This window comes from Carettochelys insculpta, chromosome 2 (assembly GCF_033958435.1).
Source record: "Carettochelys insculpta isolate YL-2023 chromosome 2, ASM3395843v1, whole genome shotgun sequence".
Lineage (NCBI taxonomy): Eukaryota > Metazoa > Chordata > Testudines > Carettochelyidae > Carettochelys > Carettochelys insculpta.
Genome location: NC_134138.1, coordinates 145,927,184 through 145,948,081, shown reverse-complemented (window position 1 = coordinate 145,948,081; position 20,898 = coordinate 145,927,184). Strand labels below are relative to the sequence as shown.

Below are 20,898 nucleotides of genomic sequence, written 5' to 3'. Positions count from 1 at the left end.
GAAAGTGTGTCTGGGAGGGGCCCTTTAAGGGAGCGACTTGCTGTTGAGTCCGCCCCGTGACCCTGTCTGCAGCTGTGCCTGGCTCCCTTATTTCGATGTGTGCTACTTTGGCGTGTAGACGTTCCCTCACAGCGCCTATTTCGATGTTGGGTTGAGCAACGTCGAAGTTGAACATCGACGTTGCCGGCCCTGGAGGACGTGTAGACGTTATTCATCGAAATAGGCTATTTCGATGTCGCTACTTCGAAATCAGCTATTTCGATGTAGCGTGCACGTGTAGACGTAGCCCATGTGTGCAGTATGCCTGAGAGAACTGGATCTCGCGTGTGGGTAAGCCTGCCTATATCTGTATAACTAACTTTAGGTCTCAGTGCCTTGACAGCCTACAGATCCTGTCTCTCATATCTCTTTAAGCAGGAAGTGTCGCTTTCCCCAACCTAGTGTTCGCCCTATCTTCACTAGCAGCTGCTAACATAACAGGGCTAGGAAAACAAGATGAAGCGGAAGGCTAGACGGGCATCAATTTCGTAGGGGATGGATAGTTCCCCACCTCTGTGATGCAAGGACCAATTCCGCAGAGATATTCAATCTCCACCTCTATGGCACTCCTCACTCTCTAAAACCCTTCCTTCCTGAGGTAAGTTAGGCACCCTCCCTCTGGGGTGTGTATTGGACCCTCCTACGGGGTAAATTCGGTACTGCCTTAAATAGACTCTTCAGTGAATCATGTGATTCAGGGTTTTCCTGCCTAGAGACTAGGGTTTTCCCACCTTTCTTCTCTCTGAGGTGAAACCCCTTATCAGCATGACTCAGTGCTTAGACCTCCATTTGGAATCAAAATGGAGTTCATATGTCAGCCATTTTGATAAATCCAAACTCTTCGACTCAAATAAAACCTGACCGAAAGAAAACCTCCCAACACTAGCTCTTGTGAAACCACCACCACTAGACTTAATGAGTGGTTACTTAAATCAGTTTAGTCAACCAAAGGGTTCTACTGATCCCAAAGACCAGCCAGATAACCAATATCATGCTGTTACTAATCACTCAGTATTTAATATCTCACAGTTTATTTGTAAGGGAAATGATAGAGTTAACATAGGCAAAGGAATCAAATACATGCAACAGCAGAGTTCCTATGTTAGGTTTATAGCAGTGGTGGAACAAACTGCTGGCTTATTATAACGTTTGGTAAGATCCAAAAGAGTGGAAGACCCTGAATTCACTGACTGTAACGCTTCTGTTAGTTTAGCACCAGAGACGTAGAGCATGAAAGAAACAGAATGGAGATGCTTCCAGGGCCTGTTATACTTTTTGCCACATGGAGAGAACTTCATAGTCACAAAGCTCTTAGCACAGTATGTGGAAAAATACAGGCATAAGGTAGAGTTTAAGATTATGTGAGCAAGTCACATGTCCTTGCATGTGTCAATAAATCATATTAGGAGCCTATGTATTGGCTAAAACATCCACGGTAATGTCCATAATGGCAGAAAAACTTCTTCCATATCTCCCCGGGCCAGCAACTTGCACAGTTCATTCACAATGTGCTGGATGACTCCAACTACCTCTACAACTTCTTCCTTCTTTAGTACCAACTACCTCTGCCCAGGCTCCCGATGCAGGGGTAAGGGAGCGGGGAGGGGTGACCAAAGGAGGATGCTGCCTACTTTGCTGTTTTGAAGTACCAGGGCAGCTCTGCTGCACAGCTTTGTGCGGCTGGGTGGGAGTACAGGATGGGGGACACCAGGGCTGACTACCCTTGGCCTTGCTCCTTCTGGGGACACAAATCCAGGCCCCCCATCCCACCTTGCCCCAGGACCCATGGTGGATGTTGACCCCTGACTTGGACAAAGGGAGGTGGGTGGGTTTGGAGTGGACATAAGCAGCATCTCAAAGAACAAGTTATGAGAGGTACATGACAGTAAACCCTTAATGGCCCCTTCTATAACAGACTTCGGAAATAATGGACGCTGTCTGCCAGCGCCCACCCCCCCCACCCCCCGGCCTCTGCCCCTAAATAAATTCCAGAGACTCACCAGAGCCACTGCTGGGACTGGGGGAGCTACCAGAGTGGCTGGGGCCAGCAAGGCCAGAGGAGCTGGGGTGGGGGGTGTGTCTGTGGCAGGGCTCAGGCGCGCTCCTCCCCCTACCCCGTGTGCATGGGCATGTCAGTGCATGACTGCCACTGCCTGCAATGGCGCCAAACAGCAGCCACAGTGCCAGAGGCTGCTCCCCACTGGCAGGCTGGGGGGGGCGGCCACACTCTACCTTTGCGCGAGCGGCTCGGAGCCAGGGGCTGGAGGAACCACAGTGCTGAAAGCTGCAGAGGGTGGAAGAAGCCAGGCCGGCATTCAGCGCCTCTCCTGGTAGTTGGGAGAGGGAGATGGAGGTGGGCAGAATGGGGAAGGGAAGAGGACAGGAGTGATGGGCTGGGAAGGTCAGTGCATCATCATACAGTAGAACCATTTGGATATAAGGGACTTGTGGAATTAAGGGACATTCCCCCCTCCCATTAGTTCATTAAATCGAGGGTTTACTGTAGAGTTCCCCCCCCCCCCCCCCCCCATTGGAGCGACTGCTCATGTGCATTCCCTTTAGGTGATTACAAAGCTGGTTGACTGGAGGATATTATATTGTTATGGACTGAAACACTGCCCTATTGACGACTGCAGCATCCCTAGGCTGCTGGGCGATTGTGTAATGAGAGGTGAACACATGAATAGATGAGAAGTGAACATATGAATTGGCTGCCCTACGAATGTCTAGGATGGGCACCTGTGCTAGGAATGTGGCTGAGGATGCTTAGGCTCTGGTGGAAAGGGCCATTAGTGCTGGGTCTGGAACCTCTGCATGGTCGTAACATGCCTTGATGCAGCACATAGTTCATGTTAAGATGCACTGGGATGAGACTGGGAGCCCCCCCTCATTCTTTTCACTATTGAGACAAAAAAGCTGTGGGGAACTTATGAAATGGTCTTGTACATTCTAAATAAAAAGCCAAAGCATGGCTGACATCTAAAGAGCGAAGTGTGCATTTTGTATTATTGTTGTGTGATTTAGGGAAAAACACCGGGTGGTAAATGTTCTGGTTCATATGAGACTATGACACTAATTTAGGGAGAAATGCAGCATGTGGTTATATAACAGTACGTTGTCTTTGGAAAACACAGTGTAAGGGTTCTCTGACATTAGCACTCTGGACTCAGATACCCTTCTAGCTGAGGTGATAGCCACCAAAAAGGCCACCTTCCAAGAGAGGTGGAGTAGAAAATATGTTGCCTTAGGCGTCAATGGCAGACCAATTGGTGTGGTCAGAACCAAGATGAGGTCCCAGAGGGGCGGGGGTTGCCTCACCTGAGGGTAGAACCTGTCCAGTCCCTTAAGGAGGCAGTTTACCCTTATTCATGCAAGAAGGACAACATTCCATATATCCTGCATTCAAATAATAGTGTGATTTGCAGCCCAGCATGGACTCCAATTAATCATTTTGACAGAATAGTTCCTTCTGCTGTGTGCTTAGTCCAAATAAGTGTGTCTAGGCAAACACAATATGTTCCTGAATTCTTCCTCCTAGCTCATCATAATGTCTCAGGGGAGAGCGCATTCAGATCATGCTGATATGGATAAGATTCTAAAATTATCAGTCTGTAGCTGAAAGCTAAGATTATTTATTTAGTATGACTATGCTATTAAGCAGTGGTTCATGTCAGATTCAGTAACAGTGGCATTACCTTGAGTAAAGGGTTTCCTTTAGAATAAACATACCATTTTACATAATGAAAGAAAAAAAACTACCATATTTATTACATGCTTTTACAAAGTTACTATAATTATTATTCCATGTTTACAAAACAGTTGTTATATTAAGTGCTGTAAAATGGTTCAGATAAATGAGTTTAAGACATTTTGTAATTTTCCAGTTTCTGGTTACATGGATAGATTGTATCTATATCCCATTAACTGCTTTCATATTAAATAAATGGTGAACGAGGTACAGTCTGTCTGTTCAACGGAGTGCTTAATTAAATGAACATCGGCCTGAAATAAGTGCAAAGTGAACAAAAAGTAAGTAAAATCTGTATTTTCCACATTTAATAATGTCCTATTATTTGTGTTCAAATAAACTTAGCGATCCCTCCTCATTGTAGACACAAACTAAAAAAAAAAAAAAAAGAAAGCAGCTCACTAAACAATTCAAGTGTGCCTTTATGATTATGTATGTGCCAAAAAAGCTTCTATATCCAAGTTCAAGCTTTTGGAAAGATGCGTTCATTGTGGATTTAACATGGTCACAAAACAGGAGTTACATGATTGAAGCTCCCAGTTCATGTATCTTTACCAGGGCAACAGAGCCAATGATGTCAACAGGAATTTTACTGAGTAAGGAAGACTGACCTAGAGTCCATATACATACACTCTTCTACCAAATGAGGAAACACCTTAAAGAGAAAAATCACCATCTAGCTCAGTACACATATATATTTACAGTATTTCATGTCAAACAAGTTTCCTATTAAGCAAATATACTTTTCTACAATATTTAATTTACTCTCATACAACTTTTTTTCTGTAATTTTATTCAGTTTTAGAAGGCTGGAGGACTCTTGGTGTGAAAGAAGCTGGGTGCATTATTGCAAGACTGTAAAATGTTGTAATTCTTAACTAACTCATTTTGTTGTTGCTGCTGACTGCAGCAAAATTAGGATTCCCAACATGAATTCCAACTGAACACATTAGACAAGATCTTTTAGAAGGACAGAAAATGTTTATTTGTACTTAGCTGTTCAATTAACAAAGGGAATGCAGAAGGAGAGGTAACTCACCCTGAGCAGTAAGTGGAGTTCTTCAAAGTGTTGTCCCCATGGGTGCTCCACCTTTAGGTGCATCAGCACCACTGTGCCCACGGGCCAAAGATTTGTGTAGCAGCGTCCCCTCAGCCGACTGCCCACATGTGCAGAGCACAAGCACAAGAAGCCTGTGGCAGCTACTGCATATGCCCAGGCAGCTAGTCCCCTAAGTTCTTCTGTGATCCAGAAGTCAAGGCAGAAATTCGAAGCAGAGAGGAGGAGGCTGGGTGGTGGAGCACCCACTGGGGCAACACCTCAAAGAACTCCAGTGACTGCACGGGGTGAGTAACCTCTCCTTCTTCGAGCGTCCCTGTGGGTGCTTCACCTTTAGGTGACTACAAAGCAGTGTCATTGTTTGGAAATGAGTCCTTCAGATGGTGTAGGTCAGCTGATGATAACGTGGATCGGCTGAAGGCAGTCTGAGTCAGAAAGGGTCTCAAGTGCATAATGCTGCTAGAGGATGCCCATGTTGCTGCTCTGCAAATGTCCCCAGTGGACATGCCTCAGAGAAAGGCTGTAGATGTGAAGTGTGCATGAATGCCCACTGGGGGGTTGTTTATCAAAGTTAATGTAGGCAAGTCGTACACAGCAGAGATCCATTTAGAGAGCCTCTTTTTGGAGATGGGCATGTCCCAGGACCTCTTGGCTGTGGAGAGGAGGAGCTGGGTCATTTACCAGAAAGGCTGAGTTCTCTGTAGGTAAAACACCAAGGCCTGGTGGATGTCAGCGGTATGCATGTTTCTATTGCTGTCACTGGTGCACGATTTAGAGAATAAGACGGGTAAGTTCACCAGTTCCTTGCACTGGAAAGAGCTGAGTACTTTAGGGAAGAATTTAGGGTGGGTTTGTAGGACCACCTTGTCTTTATGAAAGGTTGTATATGGTGGTTCTGACATCAGGGAGCTGATCTCTCCTACCTTCCATGCCAAGGTGATTGCCATGAAGAAGGCTACTTTCATGGAGAGCAGCAGCAAAGAGCAGGTGGCTAATGGCTCAAACGGTGTGCTGGTTAGGGCTCTGAGGACTAAGTTAAGGTGCCATGCAGATGTCAGTTCTTTGATTGGTGGGAACGTGTTGTGAAGGCCCTTCAGGGACTGCCTGATGGAAGGGTGGGTAAAGACTGAGCAGTCTTACACAGGCTGATGGAAGGCAAATATGGCTGCTAGGTGGACCCCAATAGTACTGACTGATAGAATTGTTTGGTGGAGGTGAGGTAGGTAAGTAAGTATATATGGGATCCCAGCTTACATGAGATCGCATGGTTGGAAGTGACACCAGGCTATTAAATGTGGCCATGTTTGCGAATAGGTTTCTCTCATTGCAGGTCATTTGCTGTTTTCAAGGATTGTGTGGACCTGAGGTGGACAATGCAGCTCTAAATCTGTCAGCCAACCAGGAACCACACATGGAGGTGAAGGCTGTCAACGGCTGGGTGACAGATGGGTGCATTCTGTTGGGTCACAGGAAGGGAGGAAGACAGTGTGGGTCACATCTGGACAGCTGTAGAAGCTCAGAGAACCAGGTCTGTCTGGGCCACCTGGGTGCTATGAGTATGACCTAAGCTCTGTCCCATCTTATCTTGACCACAGCCCTCTGAATGAAAGGAATCGGTGGGAATGCATACGCTAAAGGTGCATTCCATGGGGCATTGAAGGCATCTCCCAGGGAATTGCAGCCTAATCCATGTCTGCAGCAATAACGAGGGCAGAACATGTTGGCAGTGCTGGCAAACAGATCCCTGGTTGGGAAGCCCCATTTGCAGAAGATGCGGTGGATGGTGGATCTGTTGATCTCCCACTCGTGATTGAGAGGAAAATTGAGGCCGAGGTTGCCTGCAAGTATGTTATTCCTGCCTCGTATGTAAGTCACCAGGAGGTAGATTTGCCAGGCGATACACCACTCCCATAGCTGCACAGCTCCCAGACAGAGTTTCCTGGAGCGTACGCTGCCTACTTTGTTTATGTAGTGCATTCCTGCTGTATTGTCTGTCCCTATGTGGACTCTATTGTTGGAGAATTGCGCAGAGAAGTGCCTGCAAGAATAGTGAACTGCTCTCAGTTCTACAAGATTGATGTGCTTGAGCGGTTCGTCTGTTGACCATGTGCCCTGGACCACTTGGTCTCCTAGGTGAGTGCCCCACCATAGTCGGGAGGCATCTGTCGTCATCATGATAGTTGAAGGAGGTATCTGAAATGGCACCCCTGTGCATACGTTCTGGGGTTGCGTCCACCAACTGAGAGAGTCTCTGACTGTAGCTGGGATTCGCCGTGTTCAACGGATAGACCTGAGGCCTGAACACTGCTCTGAACCAGGCCTGCAACGGTCTCATCTGGAGGTGTGAATGGGGCATGACTGAGATCGCTGCTGCCATGTGGCCTGGGAGACACAGACATTGCCTGGCAGTTGCAGTGGGAGTGATCTGCAGCACAGCGACAAGGTCTTGTATTGGCTGTAGTCTGTGTAGGGGCAGCAGAGACTGTAGCAGTCTGTATCAGAGAGGTAGCCATGTTAGTCTGTAGCTTCGAGAACAACAAGAAGTCTTGTGGCACCTTATAGGCTAACCGATATTTTGGAGCATAAGCTGTAGCAGTCTGGCAATCCAAGAGTGCCCCTGTGAATTTGAATATGGGGGTTGAAGTGAGGGTGCACTTTGGGAGGTTTATACATTGGCCCAGACTGGAAAACAGTGTTTTTGTTAAAGTTGTTGCCTGATGGTTCTGAGCTGAGGCGTGGCCTCCTTGGAGCTGTGTATAGGCCAAAGGGGAGCACCCTGTACTGAAAGTGTTTTTCCACTATCACAAACCTGAGGTATCCTCTGTGTGATGGGTGGATAGCGACATGAAAATAAGCATCCTGGAGGTCGAGAGTGGACAGCCAATCCCCATTTTGTAAAGCAGGGATGATTGTGGTTAATGTTACCATCTTGAATTTTTGACAAAGTACATGCTGGTTCAGTCTTCTCAAGTCTAGTATAGGTCTCCATCAACCCAGTTTTCTTTTGTGTAAAGAAATGATGACTAGAAGCCCTTTCCCCTGCTTCCAGTGCACACTTCCTCTATGGCCCCCAGCTGTAGAATGCATTGTGCCTCTTGTATGAGCACAGACTCATGAGAGAGGTCCCTGAAAAGGGACCAGGATGGCGGTTGGGGTTGGGAAATGAATGGAATCACGTAACTGGCGTGTACAGTCTCTAAGACCCACTTGTCGGTGGTGATGGGTCGCCATGGGGGTAGAATGCTGCTAGCCTTGAGCCAAAAGTGTGGTGTGCGGCTCTGTTTGGGGTCTATGAGGTAAGGGGGCCATCCGACTCTTGACCAAAACTTCAAAACGACTGACAGGTCGGAGCCTGTTGGATCAGAGACTGGTCTGTACTCTGTCTCCTCCTAGGTTGTTTCTGATGTCTTCTACTATCATATTGTCTGTTACTGAATGAAGGTGGTTTATACTTGTAACTAAATTGCCTGTTTTGTCTGCCCTTTGCAGTGGTCGTCTGGATGCCCAGGGTACACAAGGTGACCTTTGAATCTTTAAGGGAGATAAGCATCTTGATGGGACATCTCGAAAGGAAGATCCTTGATGGTGGTTTGGACCTTCTTGGGGAAATCAGAAAGTTGTAGCCAAGACACCGGCCTCCTAACTACTGCTGATGCTAGGGACCTGGCTGTGGTGTCTGCTGAGTCAAGAGCAGGTTGTAAACCTGTTCTTGAAATCAGAGAGTCCTCCCCTGTAAGGGCTTTGTATTGATCTCTTTTACTGTCTGGAATTGCTTCAATAAAGGTGTAAGACATGGTGGTCAAAGGCATGGTGTGTATATGTTGTGAGTAGTTCCATGTAATTGGCAGTATGAAATGGAAGGCTAGACGAGGAGTGTGACTTCTTCCCCATTGCATCCAGCCTTTTCCACTCTTTTTCTCTGCAGGTGACTCTGGTATTCTGCTGTCTATTCTCTGATTTACAGCCTTTGCTATTAGAGAGAAGGTGGGTGAGAGAAAAGAAATTCAGTGCCCTTTGAGGCCACGTAGTATTTGTGCTCCAGCCTCTTTGAAACGGGTGCAAGAGAGGCAGCGATGTTCCAGAACTTAGCCGGGTCCAGAAGCACCTCAGTGATTAATATTGCCAGTCTATTCTGGGCAGACACATGTAAGATACGTCAGTTTGTGCTGTGTATCCCTCAGAGTAGCGAGGGATATCTTGAGTCTGTCTGAGACCCTGCAGAGGAGGTCTTGAAAGGTCCTAGAATTGTCACTTGAAGGTGGGAGGCTGCATTAATGAGGCTATAGATGATGATGATGGAGAGAAATGAGATGGGAGCAGGGAATTCATCAATCATCCCCCATAGAATGACCCACAGTCCTCCATGTCTGAAAACTCTGACCTGTTTGGTGACTGGATACTAGTGGGTCAGGGTCTGTCCCTGGTAAGGGAAATGGCTGGGGAAGGGGCTGTTGTTGAAAAGCTGCCCAGGGGTCCCAGTAAGGCCAACAGGGTGGCAAACAGCCATTGCTGCTGCCACTGTTGCATGTGTGGTGGCTTGGATGATAGTTTCCTTGTTCTTTTCTGAGGAGGAATGGCATCCTCTGAATCTGAGGACCCCGTCACGTTAGTGGCTGGGGTGAATGGATATGACAGTCTTGGGCTATGATGAGAGCTCTCACTAAGGAGGCGGGGAGCCCATGCTGAGGTGACAGACAGCTCCCCTGTGGTGGTACATGGAGGCATGAATGGTGGAGGGGGCATCAGTAATGGGGCCTCCTGCACTGTTGGTACTGGGAGGAGACAACTGGCTACAGCCGTGCCAAGTGCTGGCTTGTCAGCGCTTCTTGCAGGCAGCACCAATGAAATTTTAGCAGAAGCCAGCGCGCCCTTACTGTTTACTGATCTGTTCTGTGGTGCAGGATGGAGGCTTTAGCAAAGAGCCTCACTGTCTTAGATAAAGAGGCTGAGCCTTCTCCTTTCGTCACCGCTTCACTGAAGCACAGGAGGCTGCCCCCTTAGATGCAGGGAGGGCAGCAGAGCAATGCTTGGAGGTGGCCCATTGTGCTGTTGGGGAGAGAGATCCCGAGGAAGGTGCAACCTCTTCCTCTCCCCTGGGGATTTCCCCTTATCTCTCAGACTTGTCCCAGTCAAAGCCCTGTCAGAAGTCTCGACCTCCTAGGGCTGTGCCTGAGGTGGGAGTCGGTGCGGTCTCTAGCAGTCAGAGCCTGCTCCGTTACCCAGACTCAGAACTGCTATTATCTCACTCTGTGGGACCATTTTGCAGTGTGGGCTGCCCTCAGTACTGTGGCGCTGACCCAGACAGTGGATACAAAGTAAGTGACCATCTGAACTTGGGATTGAAAGGCCACAAGCAGCACATGTTTTAAAGCCCGGGAAGTCAGGCATGAGTGAATGAAGAGGCCGGCTGCGCTTTGTAGCAGAGCTGATGAAAGTGGCTGAAGCCACTTGCAAGAAGCTGTGTCCATGGCTTTCCCTGTCACTTGTCTGTTGTTTCCTCCCTCCCCACCCCAGGTCTCAGATGGTTGAGGGAGATGGTAGATCTTGCGACTGAAGCTGGCAACAATCAGAGAAGAACTGAGGGAACCGGCTGCCTGTGCATAGAATCAGAGAATTCGAGGGCTGGAAGGGATGTGAGGAGGTCATTGAGTCCAGCTCCCTGCTTCAAGCAGGATCAATCCCCACTAAGTCATCCCAGCCAGAACCTTGTCCAGCCAGGACTTAAAAACCTCTAGGGACGGAGAATCCACCACCTCTCTAGGCAACACAGGCACATGGGCTTCTTGTGCCTGTGTGCAGCATGCGCGGGCAGCTGGCTGAGGGGACACTGCCACACAAATCTTTGACCCATGGGTGCAGTGGCGCTGACACACCTAAAGGTGGAGCACCCATGGGGACCCTTCAAGAAGGACCAGTATTGCTTAATTATTTCTGAACTAAGTACATCTGACTTGTACCTTCTTTTTTAAAGACAAATCTGCAGAAAATCATAGTGTGCTCAGTTACTTACTCTTGAGAGTCCAAAGCCTTCTTTTTCAAGCGCCCACAGATGCTCATGGGTCAATAGGACACTAATACAGTATAAAAGGATATGCTACAAAGAGCATCCTTCTGCAATTTTAAGAGGACTACCAACACCAATACTAATTTGACCTCTTCTTCCAATCCTGCAATATTTGGGAACAGTTTAACCACTGGAAAAACAGAAACTAAAACATTTTTAAAAGCCAAACACAGGGTAATGAGCAACTGTGCTCCTATGTTCAGTATGTTCTATGTTCAGGTCTGGTTTGCCTGGCTTCCCTGTGAACAAGTCACAACCTATTCCACACTTCACCTTGTAGTCAATTTACTTTTCTATCTTGAAACCAGAAAACATCTGAGCAACCTCCCCGTAAATGCTTTTCATCCTTGCACTTTTATAAAAGTGCCCCTTTATTATATAATGCTAAAATCACAAATATTCTTCAGAAAACAATAAGGTGCACACTGTTACAATGCTAACCCCTCCCACCACCACCCCAACCCCACCCATTTTGCAGCCTTGTCAATCCAGTTTTTACTTACGTTGTAACTGGCTTATGATTCTGCTACGTGTCTCATCACACAAGGGAAGCACACTGTTGCCCAGGCATACATCTACAGTGCTCTTCCAGAAGGGATCTGCCGGAAGATTGTCTTTCGAAAGCGCACAGCCACACACAACAAGCAGCTCGAAAGATCAATCCGCTCTTTCAAAATAGTCATCTGCTCTTTCGAAGGAGAGCAGCCACAGAGGCCTGAATGCTCTTTCGAAGAACAGAGCAGAAAATGCCTTGCATGGGGTTGCATGGCCAGCAAGGGCCTTAAAGGGCCCTTCCCAAACACCCCTTCCCTGCACTCGCTGCTGAGACCTGCCAAGCTGATCACAGCACAGCAGACCTGTTGCACAGACCAGAAGCCCATTGCAGAGGCAAATGGATCCCCAGTAGCTCCCTGATGTGGACCTCATTGACACTGTGATTGGCCTGCTGGTCATAGTGGTTGTGACCACACTCCACCTCCTCTGGTGTGTGACACCCCCCCCAACTCCCCACTCGAGTCACGCAGGCTTCTCCTAGGGGCTCTGGCTGCACCCCGCCTCGGCTGCTCTGGAGCCACCCCAGCAGCTTTGAGGGGTTGGACCGACTGGAGTGGGGTGATGCCTGCTGCCTCCAGAATTTCAGGATGACCAAAAAGACCTTCCTGAAGCTCTACAACTGGCTCTCCCTGCACGCTCTGACACCAGGACATCTGAATATGGCCCAGTTTCCCCTGGATAAGCATATCACCATCACTGCATAGAAGCTGGCCAGTCTGGACAGCTACTGATCCGTGGGACACCAGTTTGGGGTGGGCAAGGTGATCACTGGGGCCATCCTCATGGAAGTAAAGGCCTGCTCAGGACATACACCCGCCACAGGGAGGGGAATCCCAGGCAAAGGGGGACCCTTGGGAGTTTTGAGGGGGCAGGAAGGCCTATTCCTGAGGGACTGTGATGCCTGCTCTCCCACACAGGCCATGTGAGGAGGACAGAGGGCTTGGGACAGAGAGGAGGGGGCTGAGAGAGAGCAGAGGATCTGGCCAGGACCCAGATACACCCCATCATGCAGCCACGTGTGCATGCTCTTTCCATCCCGTGTAGGTCATCACAGCCATCAACACACTGCTGCTCCGGAGGGTCATCTTCCAGTGACCTGGATGTGGCTGTCGCCGGAATCACCACCCTCGGATTCCCCCACTACTTTGGCACCCTGCATGGCACACACATTGTGATCCATGACCTGGACCGCAGCACAGGCTGCTTCATAAATCAGAAGGACTACCACTTCATGGTGCTGCACGCCCCAATGGACCATAAGGTAAGGCAGCAGAGGGAAGGTCTGGCAGGAGCATGGCAGCTACGGCAGCGGGAAAGGTGACCAGGTGGACGGGAGGCTGAGCCAGCTGCCAACAGCACCACCACTGCCACCTCACCCCAGGCCTCTCACACCAGGCCAGGTCAGCCTGCTCCAGTGACAGCCACTCCTCCAATAGAGCCTTCTGTCTTCAGAGGGTATCTGTGTAGGCGGTGGCCTCGTTGGCCCACTTGCAGTGATGTGCCCTCCAGCTGAAGGCCTGCCCGAGCGCCGATGGTGGGAGTGCCCCGGCCCTCTCCTTTGCCATTAGTGGACAGTGGGCAGGGGCATCGGAACTTGGAGGGAGGGCTTGAGACAGGGCCTTAGTCCTTGGAGTGGATGGAGGCTGTGAGCCATGGCAGCTGCAGGATGCCCTCTGCCCTAAGTTTAGGGTCCCTGTCAGGGCTGGGATGGGGCCAGGATCATGGGAAGGCACTGCCATGGGAAGGGTATGGTGGAATCAGGCTCGGTGGGAAGTGAAGTGGGTGCTGGCATGGCGGTGCCCACCATGACCATCAGCCACTGGGCAAAGCCCATCACGAAGGCCAGGGGGATTTCGGGGAGGAGCAGGGAAGCAGGGGCAGTGGCGGGGGTGATGGGGTAGTGTGGGTGGCTGGGCTGACTGCTCCTGAGAATGCCAGTTATTGTCCCCAGGTTGGACATGAGCTCCGTCCAAGTCTCCTGCCACCACACCAGGTCTGTCTCCACCCACAGCCGCCCCTCTGCCAGCTCTTTCTGGCACCTCAGAGAGGCTGTGCAGGCCAAGACATGTCCCTGGGTACACTGATGGTGGAGCTGTGGTGGAGACTGGTGCCACATCCCTGTGCCCAGGGATGTGTGACACACCATGTCCCTTGAGAAGATCCAGGTAGGCCCTGCTTGAGAAAGCTGACAGGATGGCTGGACAGCCCCATCGCTGGATCCCTCCTTGTCTGGCAACAGCTCCAGCTCTGTGAGGGGGATCCTGGTGGAGGGTTCTGGCTGCTCCTCCACTTCCACCTGGGGCTCGTCCAGGGCGGTGTCCAGGACCATGGTGATGCAGCTGGTATCCTTGCCCCCTGAGGAGGCTGTTGAGCTCCTGGTAGTAGGGGCAGCTGAACAGCCAGTCATGTCCCTGGCCCAGATGCATGTCTGCCTCATCTTTACCTGCTTGTTGCAGGTAGGGTGTCCCCAGGCAGCCAGGCCAGTGGCCAGCCATGCGAAGGTTGGGGGCATTCCGCCTCTTGCCCAATGTCTCACGGAGGACCTCCTTGTCCTGCCAGAGCCTAAGGAGGTCCTGGAGCTCCTGCTTGGTTCAGGATGTGGCCTTCTTTTTGATAACCTAGATGGGCTCCTGTGACCCCTCAGCCAGCTCCTTGGGGGACCCCAGGCATCATGCTGGCCATTGTTGGGTGGCAGTGCAGGTGTCAGCTCTAAGGGCATGACTGTGAGCTGCTCATGTCCCTGCTCCAGCCATGCTCTCAGCTTCCTGCCACGGGGTTTCTGGGCCCCTGTGACTTTAAAACTGGACGGACACAAGAAACAAAGAGCTTTGCTAGTGCTTGCCAGGGCATCTCTGTGAGCCAGTTGGCTGGCGCCATGAAGGATCCTCTTTCAAAAGAGCGGCCCACGGAGTGTCTACATGTTTTCTTTCAAAAGAAGGCACTCTTCCTGATCTGGGACTGGAAGAGCGCCTCAGAAAGAAGCACTGCATTCTATTTACTTTCAAAAGAACACACTGTGTGTTTAGATGCTCCCTGGGATCTTTCAAAAGAGTCCCGGCTTTTCTGAAAGATCCTGCTAGGGTAGATGCGGCCTAGATGTCCTGTGAAGCTTCATCAGTGACTTGTAACTGCCAACTATGTAGTCTGAAGAATGCATTAAAGTAACAATATTCTTTACTTATCTGAGAAACTGAATGGGCTTTTACACTCAATTTTGTGGCCACAGCCTTTGTTTTTATTTGTTTATTAAATAAATGGGGATGCACATGGGGGGGGATGCACATGGTGGGAAAAGGTATTTAACAGCTAACACTGTATAAAATATGTGGCTGTATTTTTCTAATTTTTCAGAAACTTTCACTAAATGTCAGGATGATGCAATTTAAAAAAATACATTTTGTAGTCTCTACAGCCAGTTTTCACTTGTTTCAGGATGGGTTAGATAATGAAGGCACAGGCTCACTTTTGTACTGATAAAAGACAGCAAACACAGTTAATATGTATAACTAACACATAAGCACAGGCAATAATAAAACTAGTGTCAAAAGTCTTGCACAGCTTTCCTTTTCCTAAAGCCTTTTTGGCAATCTGTCTAGCTTTTGAATGCCTTAAAAAGAAAAACAAAATTTAAACTGTGCTACTTTAAAACAATTTTTCTTACTAAAAATATTTTATTATGGAAGAAAAGCTGACCTTGCTATAAAGCTTGGTCTGTACTTTCTGACGGTCCTAGATAACAACATTCACTTGTTAAAATGTCAGCAAATAGGTAATGACATAAAGATGAGTGATGACAGCTGACATGGTCCCTCAACCCTGCTAACAATTTACAGCACATTAACAAAACTAGTTTTACTTCTCCCTATTAATCTTTATGTACCTTAAGCAGGAATTACCTTTCTTCTTTGTTTAAAGGGGAACTAAAAATCTTGAAAAAACTAAGTTTTTTTTTCAAGATCCCAACCCAGTCTGAGTACATGTGGAGTTAAAAAATATTTTAACAAGTTGTTCCTTCACGTGTATGCCAAGAATACAATGAGAAATCCTGTAGCACCTTATAAACAGACAAACAAATTTATTGGAGCATAAGCTTTAGTAGGCAAAGACCCACTTCATTAGATGCATCTATAAAGTGCCACAGGACGACTTCTTGTTTTTGCGGAGTCAGACTAACACAGCTACCCCTCCGATACTTGTATGCCAAGAAGTCACAGAAGAAAAAAAAGCTAGCTTCACTGAACTCCATATATAGCTTAAAGAATAGCTCTCTAATGACTAATTATGGATGATGACAACTGTCTCATGAGAAAAACGGAACCGTCACAGTAGAAATTGGCAAGTAAAAAAAGTCTCAGTTCACCTTTAATATTCTTGGCTTCCCTATCTCAAACAGAAATTAGGAACAAAACAAAACACCTTGTTCACTTTACATAATATTCATAATCTCATAATATCACTGTTTTGCCTTGCTTTTATGGACAGTACTATCTAGTACAAGACTCTAGCAGAGAATACAGCAGGTGGTCAGTTTAATGACATGCCATTTCATAACTCTACAAGCCTAAAATATAAGAGATAATTTGGAAATGTATCAGCCCACCAGAAAATTTATTAACACAACTTTTGTTAATTTTGATGGTGTTGCACGCATCCTTAAAGTAGAGATTTATGCTGAATAAAGTGTTCATAGACATCAAATGTGTCACACACAATAGCCATAAAGCTCTATATGATACATTGTAATAGAAATAGATAATATTTTGCTAAACTCACTGCATCATATTCATAATTTCTCTTCACTGTACACATTGGTAACTATTCTGTATGCTTGAAAATTAACTATAAACAAACTCAAGATGGAGTGCATTTGGTTGAAGACCCCACAATCTAGATTTGGCAATTCAATTTTTTCGTGATTAACAAATCACATCTAACATTCTTCAGTGACCAAAGAGTAGGTAGATACTTCATTTTCCAAGGTACTATTTTGAGGCACAACTATCAGAAACATTGAACTACCAGGTTCAGCCAATACATATCCAATTAATTCATTCTGCATACGAGAAATTATTACAACACATCTGAAGTAATGGTTAAAGCTTAGAACTCAGCATTTTTTTTAATTTGATTTTTTTTTTTTGTTTCACTTCTGCTACATTGCTAGCTCCAATTTCCAGGTTAATGACCTCCAAGCAGATTTGAAAGGAAGCCTGAAGATTTCTTTTTTCCCTGTGGCTTTTCTTCTTGGACACGAGTGATCCCCAGTTCGTGCTCAATCTGCTCAAGCTCTGATTGGTCAAGCAGTTCAAAATCATCAGCTTCTTCCGTGTCTGTCTCCTCACTCAAACTGGGGACTACCTGCGAGAGTGCTTGCTGCGTGGACTGCAACTGGTCTCTGATGGCAGAAGACACTGCAGCTGCAATAACATCACCAGCAACACCACTCACCAAATTAAAGGTTTGGTCACTCGTCAAAGGCAAGGAGAAGCCTATGGCAGACCCCATCTCTTTCCTCTCTCTGGGAGAATGAGTCACCCGGGAAGGCATTTGTTTCTTTATTCTCTTCTGTTGAATGGGCACACCAATACTCGAGTCATCATCATCATTTGTTCCTGTGCCATTTTCTAAAGAGGGAAATTCTGCAAGACCTCTGGCAAAAGCTTCTTCATGGTCACTCTGTCGGTCAAAATCTATTAAGAGATCAACAGCAGAAAATATAGTTAGCAAACAAGTTAGAATGAAAGAAAGAGAAGTTACTCACCTGTAGTAACAATGGTTCTTCGAGATGTGTCCCCGTGGGTGCTCCACAGTAGGTGTCGGCCGGCGCCAAAGATCGGAATTCTTCTAGCAGTTTCCATTGGATCGCACATGTGCCGATGCGCGCCCTCGGTCATGTGTGCGATCCGATCCCCACCAGTTCCTTGACCAACCGCCTCGGATGCTCCTGAAAAACACCAGACAGAGATCCGAAGCGGGCAGGATGGGCGGATGGTGGAGCACCCACGGGGACACATCTCGAAGAACCATCGTTACTACAGGTGAGTAACTTCTCTTTCTTCTTCGAGTGGTCCCCGTGGGTGCTCCACAGTAGGTGACTACCCAGCAGTAACCCAAGTAAGGAGGTGGGTACTTGATTCACGTGCAGCTTGCCCCCGAGAGGACTGCTGTCGACAGATGGGTATCCTCATTGAACACCCGATGCAGGGCGTAATGCCTGGCGAAGGTGTCGTAGGATGACCAGGTCGCCGCTCTACAGATGTCTTTCAAAGCGATTCCCTTGAAGAAGGCTGTTGATGCCACCACCGCCCTGGTAGAGTGAGCCCTAGGTGGGGCCAGCAAAGGGGTCTTTCGAAGCTCGTAGCACAGTTTTATACAGGACACAATGTGCTTTGAAATTCTCTGGGAAGAGAGGCCTTCCCCTTTTGACCTGGGAGCGAGAGACACCAGAAGCCTGTCCGTTTTCCGGAAGGACTTAGTTCTGTCTATGTAAAAGGCCAACGCCCTTCTCACATCAAGGAGATGCAGGCGTGCCTCCTTGCTGGAGCTGTGAGGCTTCGGGTAAAACGAGGGTAAGACTATTGGTTCGTTAATGTGGAACTCCGAGGAAACTTTTGGAACGAAGGCTGGGTGTAACTGTAAGATTAATGCCTCCTTTGAGAATACTGTGCAGGGCGGCGTTGCCATCACTGCTGCGAGCTCGCTCACCCTGCGGGCTGATGTAGTCGCAAGAAGGAAGGTTGTTTTCATGGTAAGGAGTCGGAGGGGTACCGTGGCTAATGGTTTGAAGGGTGGTCCCGATAGCGCGCGGAGCACCAAGTCCAAACTCCACGACGGCGTTAGCAGCTTTCGGGGGGGTACAGATTTACCAGCCCCTTCAAGAACCTTGTGACGAAAGGGTGGGCAAATACGATGGGCCCTTCCTCTTTGTGCCGAAAAGCTGATATAGCTGCGAGGTGGACCTTTAGTGAGGATAGAGAAAGCCCGTCTCGTTTGAGGTCCAATAGGTATTCTAGTATTACAGTTATAGGAACGTCAAGGGGGAGCTAACTGTTTGGCGGAACACCAGGCTGTAAAGCGTGTCCATTTCTGTTCGTAAGTCCTCCTGGTAGAGGTCCTTCAGCTACACTCTAAGACTTGTCATATTCCCTCCGTACACGTGCGCTCTAAGGCGCTGAGCCATGGATTAACCATGCTTGTAGACATAGTCCCTGAGGGTGCGGGTGCACTATGGACCCCTGAGCCTGCATGAGCAAGTCCGGCGCCACTGGTAGGGGGAGTGGTGGACGATCCGACATGTGCAGAAGCAAGGGAAACCATTGTTGCCAGTCCCAAGTTGGAACTATGAGTATCATGCAAGCTCTCTCCCTTCTGGCTTTCTGCAGAACCTTGTGGATAAGTGTTTGTGGGGGGAAATGCGTAGAGTAAAGGACCCTTCCATGAGACCATGAATGCATCCCCCAGGGACCCCTGCCCTATTTCTGCTCTGGAGCAGTACTGGGGACACTTCTTGTTGTACTGGGTGGCAAACAAATCGACTTGGGGAAACCCCCAGGCATGAAATATGCGCCGTAGCAGGTCGGAGCGGATCTGCCATTCATGCGTGAGTGCGAAGCACCTGCTCAGTTGATCTGCCTTCACGTTGTGAGTGCCCAGCAAGTACGACGCTTTCAACGTTATGTTGTTGGCAATGCACCAATTCCACAATCGGACTGCTTCCGCGCATAATGCACGGGATCATGCCCCTCCTTGTCGATTGATGTAAAACATAGTGGAGGTATTGTTGGTATTGATTCCAACTACTTTGCTGTGCAGGTATTTCCGAAAATGTCTGCACGCATTGAACGCTGCTCTGAGCTCCAGTATGTTTATGTGCAGTGTCTGTTCCGCAGGGGACCATAGCCCTTGCGTCACCTTGCTGCCAATGTGCGCTCCCCATCCTATGTGGGAGGCGTCGGTTGTAAGAAAAATAGAAATTTGGGGTTGGTGGAAGGGCACCCCCACTAGCAGGTTCTTGGGATTTTCCCACCATGCTAGTGATCTCCACACCTCCGTCGTGGGCGATACTACCCTGTGGATGGTATGGGATGCCGGTTTGTAAACACTCCCTAGCCAATGCTGCAGGCTTCGCATGTGTAACCTGGTATTCTGTACCACAAACGTAGCTGCTGCCATGTGCCCCAACAGTTGCAGGCACGTTAGGACCGGCACCGTGGGGCTGTACATCATGACTTGCACCAGGGAGCTGATGGTGCGGAAGCAGGCGTCGGGCAGGTATAATCTTGATGCGATAGAGTTTATGCGCGCCCTTATGAACTCTATATCTTGTGTGGGTTCGGTCTTTGACTTTGCGAGGTTGATAACTAGGCCCAGCGAACTAAACGTGTTTGCGGTAACACGTATCATGTGTAGGACCTCTGCCTTTGAGGCCCCTTTCAGTAGGCAGTCGTCCAGATATGGAAAAATAAACACCCCCTGCCTGTGCAGGTAGGCTGATACCACTGCCAGGGTTTTGGTAAAGACTCTGGGTGCCGAGGATAGGCCGAACGGAAGAACCCTGTACTGGAAATGTTCCCCGCCGAATGTGAAGTGGAAGAAGCGTCTGTGTGCCGAGTGGATTGTTATAGGAAAGTAAGCGTCTTGTAAGTTGAGAGCTGCAAACCAGTCTCCATAGTCCAGTGCCGTAAGTATGGAGGCAACTGTTATCATCTGGAAGCGCTGCTTGCGCAAGTAATGGTTGAGGCCCCGTAGATCCAAAATCGGCCTCCAGCCTCCTGTTTTCTTCTCTGTTAGGAAGTAGCGTGAGTAAAAACCTTTCCCTTGGAATTGTTCCGGCACTCCTTCCACCGCCTCTATGAACATGAGGTGATCTACCTCCTGCTTCAGCCTTGCCTCGTGGGCAGCGTCCCTGAGGGGAGGCCGGATGGGAGGTTTCGTCGGTGGAAGTGACTGGAAGGGGATCGTGTAACCTGTGGCTATAATTTCTAGCACCCATTTGTCTGTTGTGATCTTTTGCCACTGGGAGTGGAATGGTTTGAGGCGATGATGGAACATGAGATGAGAATGGCATTGAGCGATGGTGTTGATAGTGCAGTCGTTGACATACCCGTCAAACTTGCTGCCTCTGGGCTTGCCCCGTGGGTGTACGGCTTTGTTGAGAACGTCGTCTGGGGGCCCTGTACTGCTGCTGCTGTTGATGGCGCCCTTGGTCATAGCCTCGCTGATATTGTGCGCACTGTGGTTGGTAAGCGTAGCGTCTTTGCTCAGGATAGAATTTCTTTTTCTTGTATGGGGGACTATAGATACCCAAGGTCTTAAGTGTGGCCCTCGAGTCTTTGCTGGAGTGGAGGACCGAGTCAGTTGAGTCTGCAAAGCGCTTTTGCTTGTCAAAAGGAAGATCCATGATCTTCTCCTGTAGATCTCTGGGGGATACCGGAC

General features: G+C 48.5%; 1 protein-coding gene and 1 long non-coding RNA gene across 3 annotated transcripts in view; one reads left to right on the top strand and one right to left on the bottom strand.

Annotated features, from left to right (window-relative positions):
* Positions 1-288: 288 nt before the first annotated feature.
* Positions 289-14,944, top strand: LOC142009574 (uncharacterized). Its single transcript, XR_012644520.1, has 2 exons — positions 289-330; positions 6,175-14,944. It is a non-coding gene; the product is annotated as an uncharacterized LOC142009574 (long non-coding RNA).
* Positions 14,945-15,807: 863 nt separating this feature from the next.
* Positions 15,808-20,898, bottom strand: part of RETREG1 (reticulophagy regulator 1) — a 163,107-nt gene continuing 158,016 nt past the window's right edge. For both annotated transcript variants that reach the window (XM_074987824.1, XM_074987825.1), the window contains one exon: positions 15,808-17,153. In XM_074987824.1, coding sequence (XP_074843925.1) covers positions 16,642-17,153 — 512 coding nt within the window. In that variant the 3' untranslated portion in view covers positions 15,808-16,641. The remainder of the gene's footprint in view (positions 17,154-20,898) is intronic.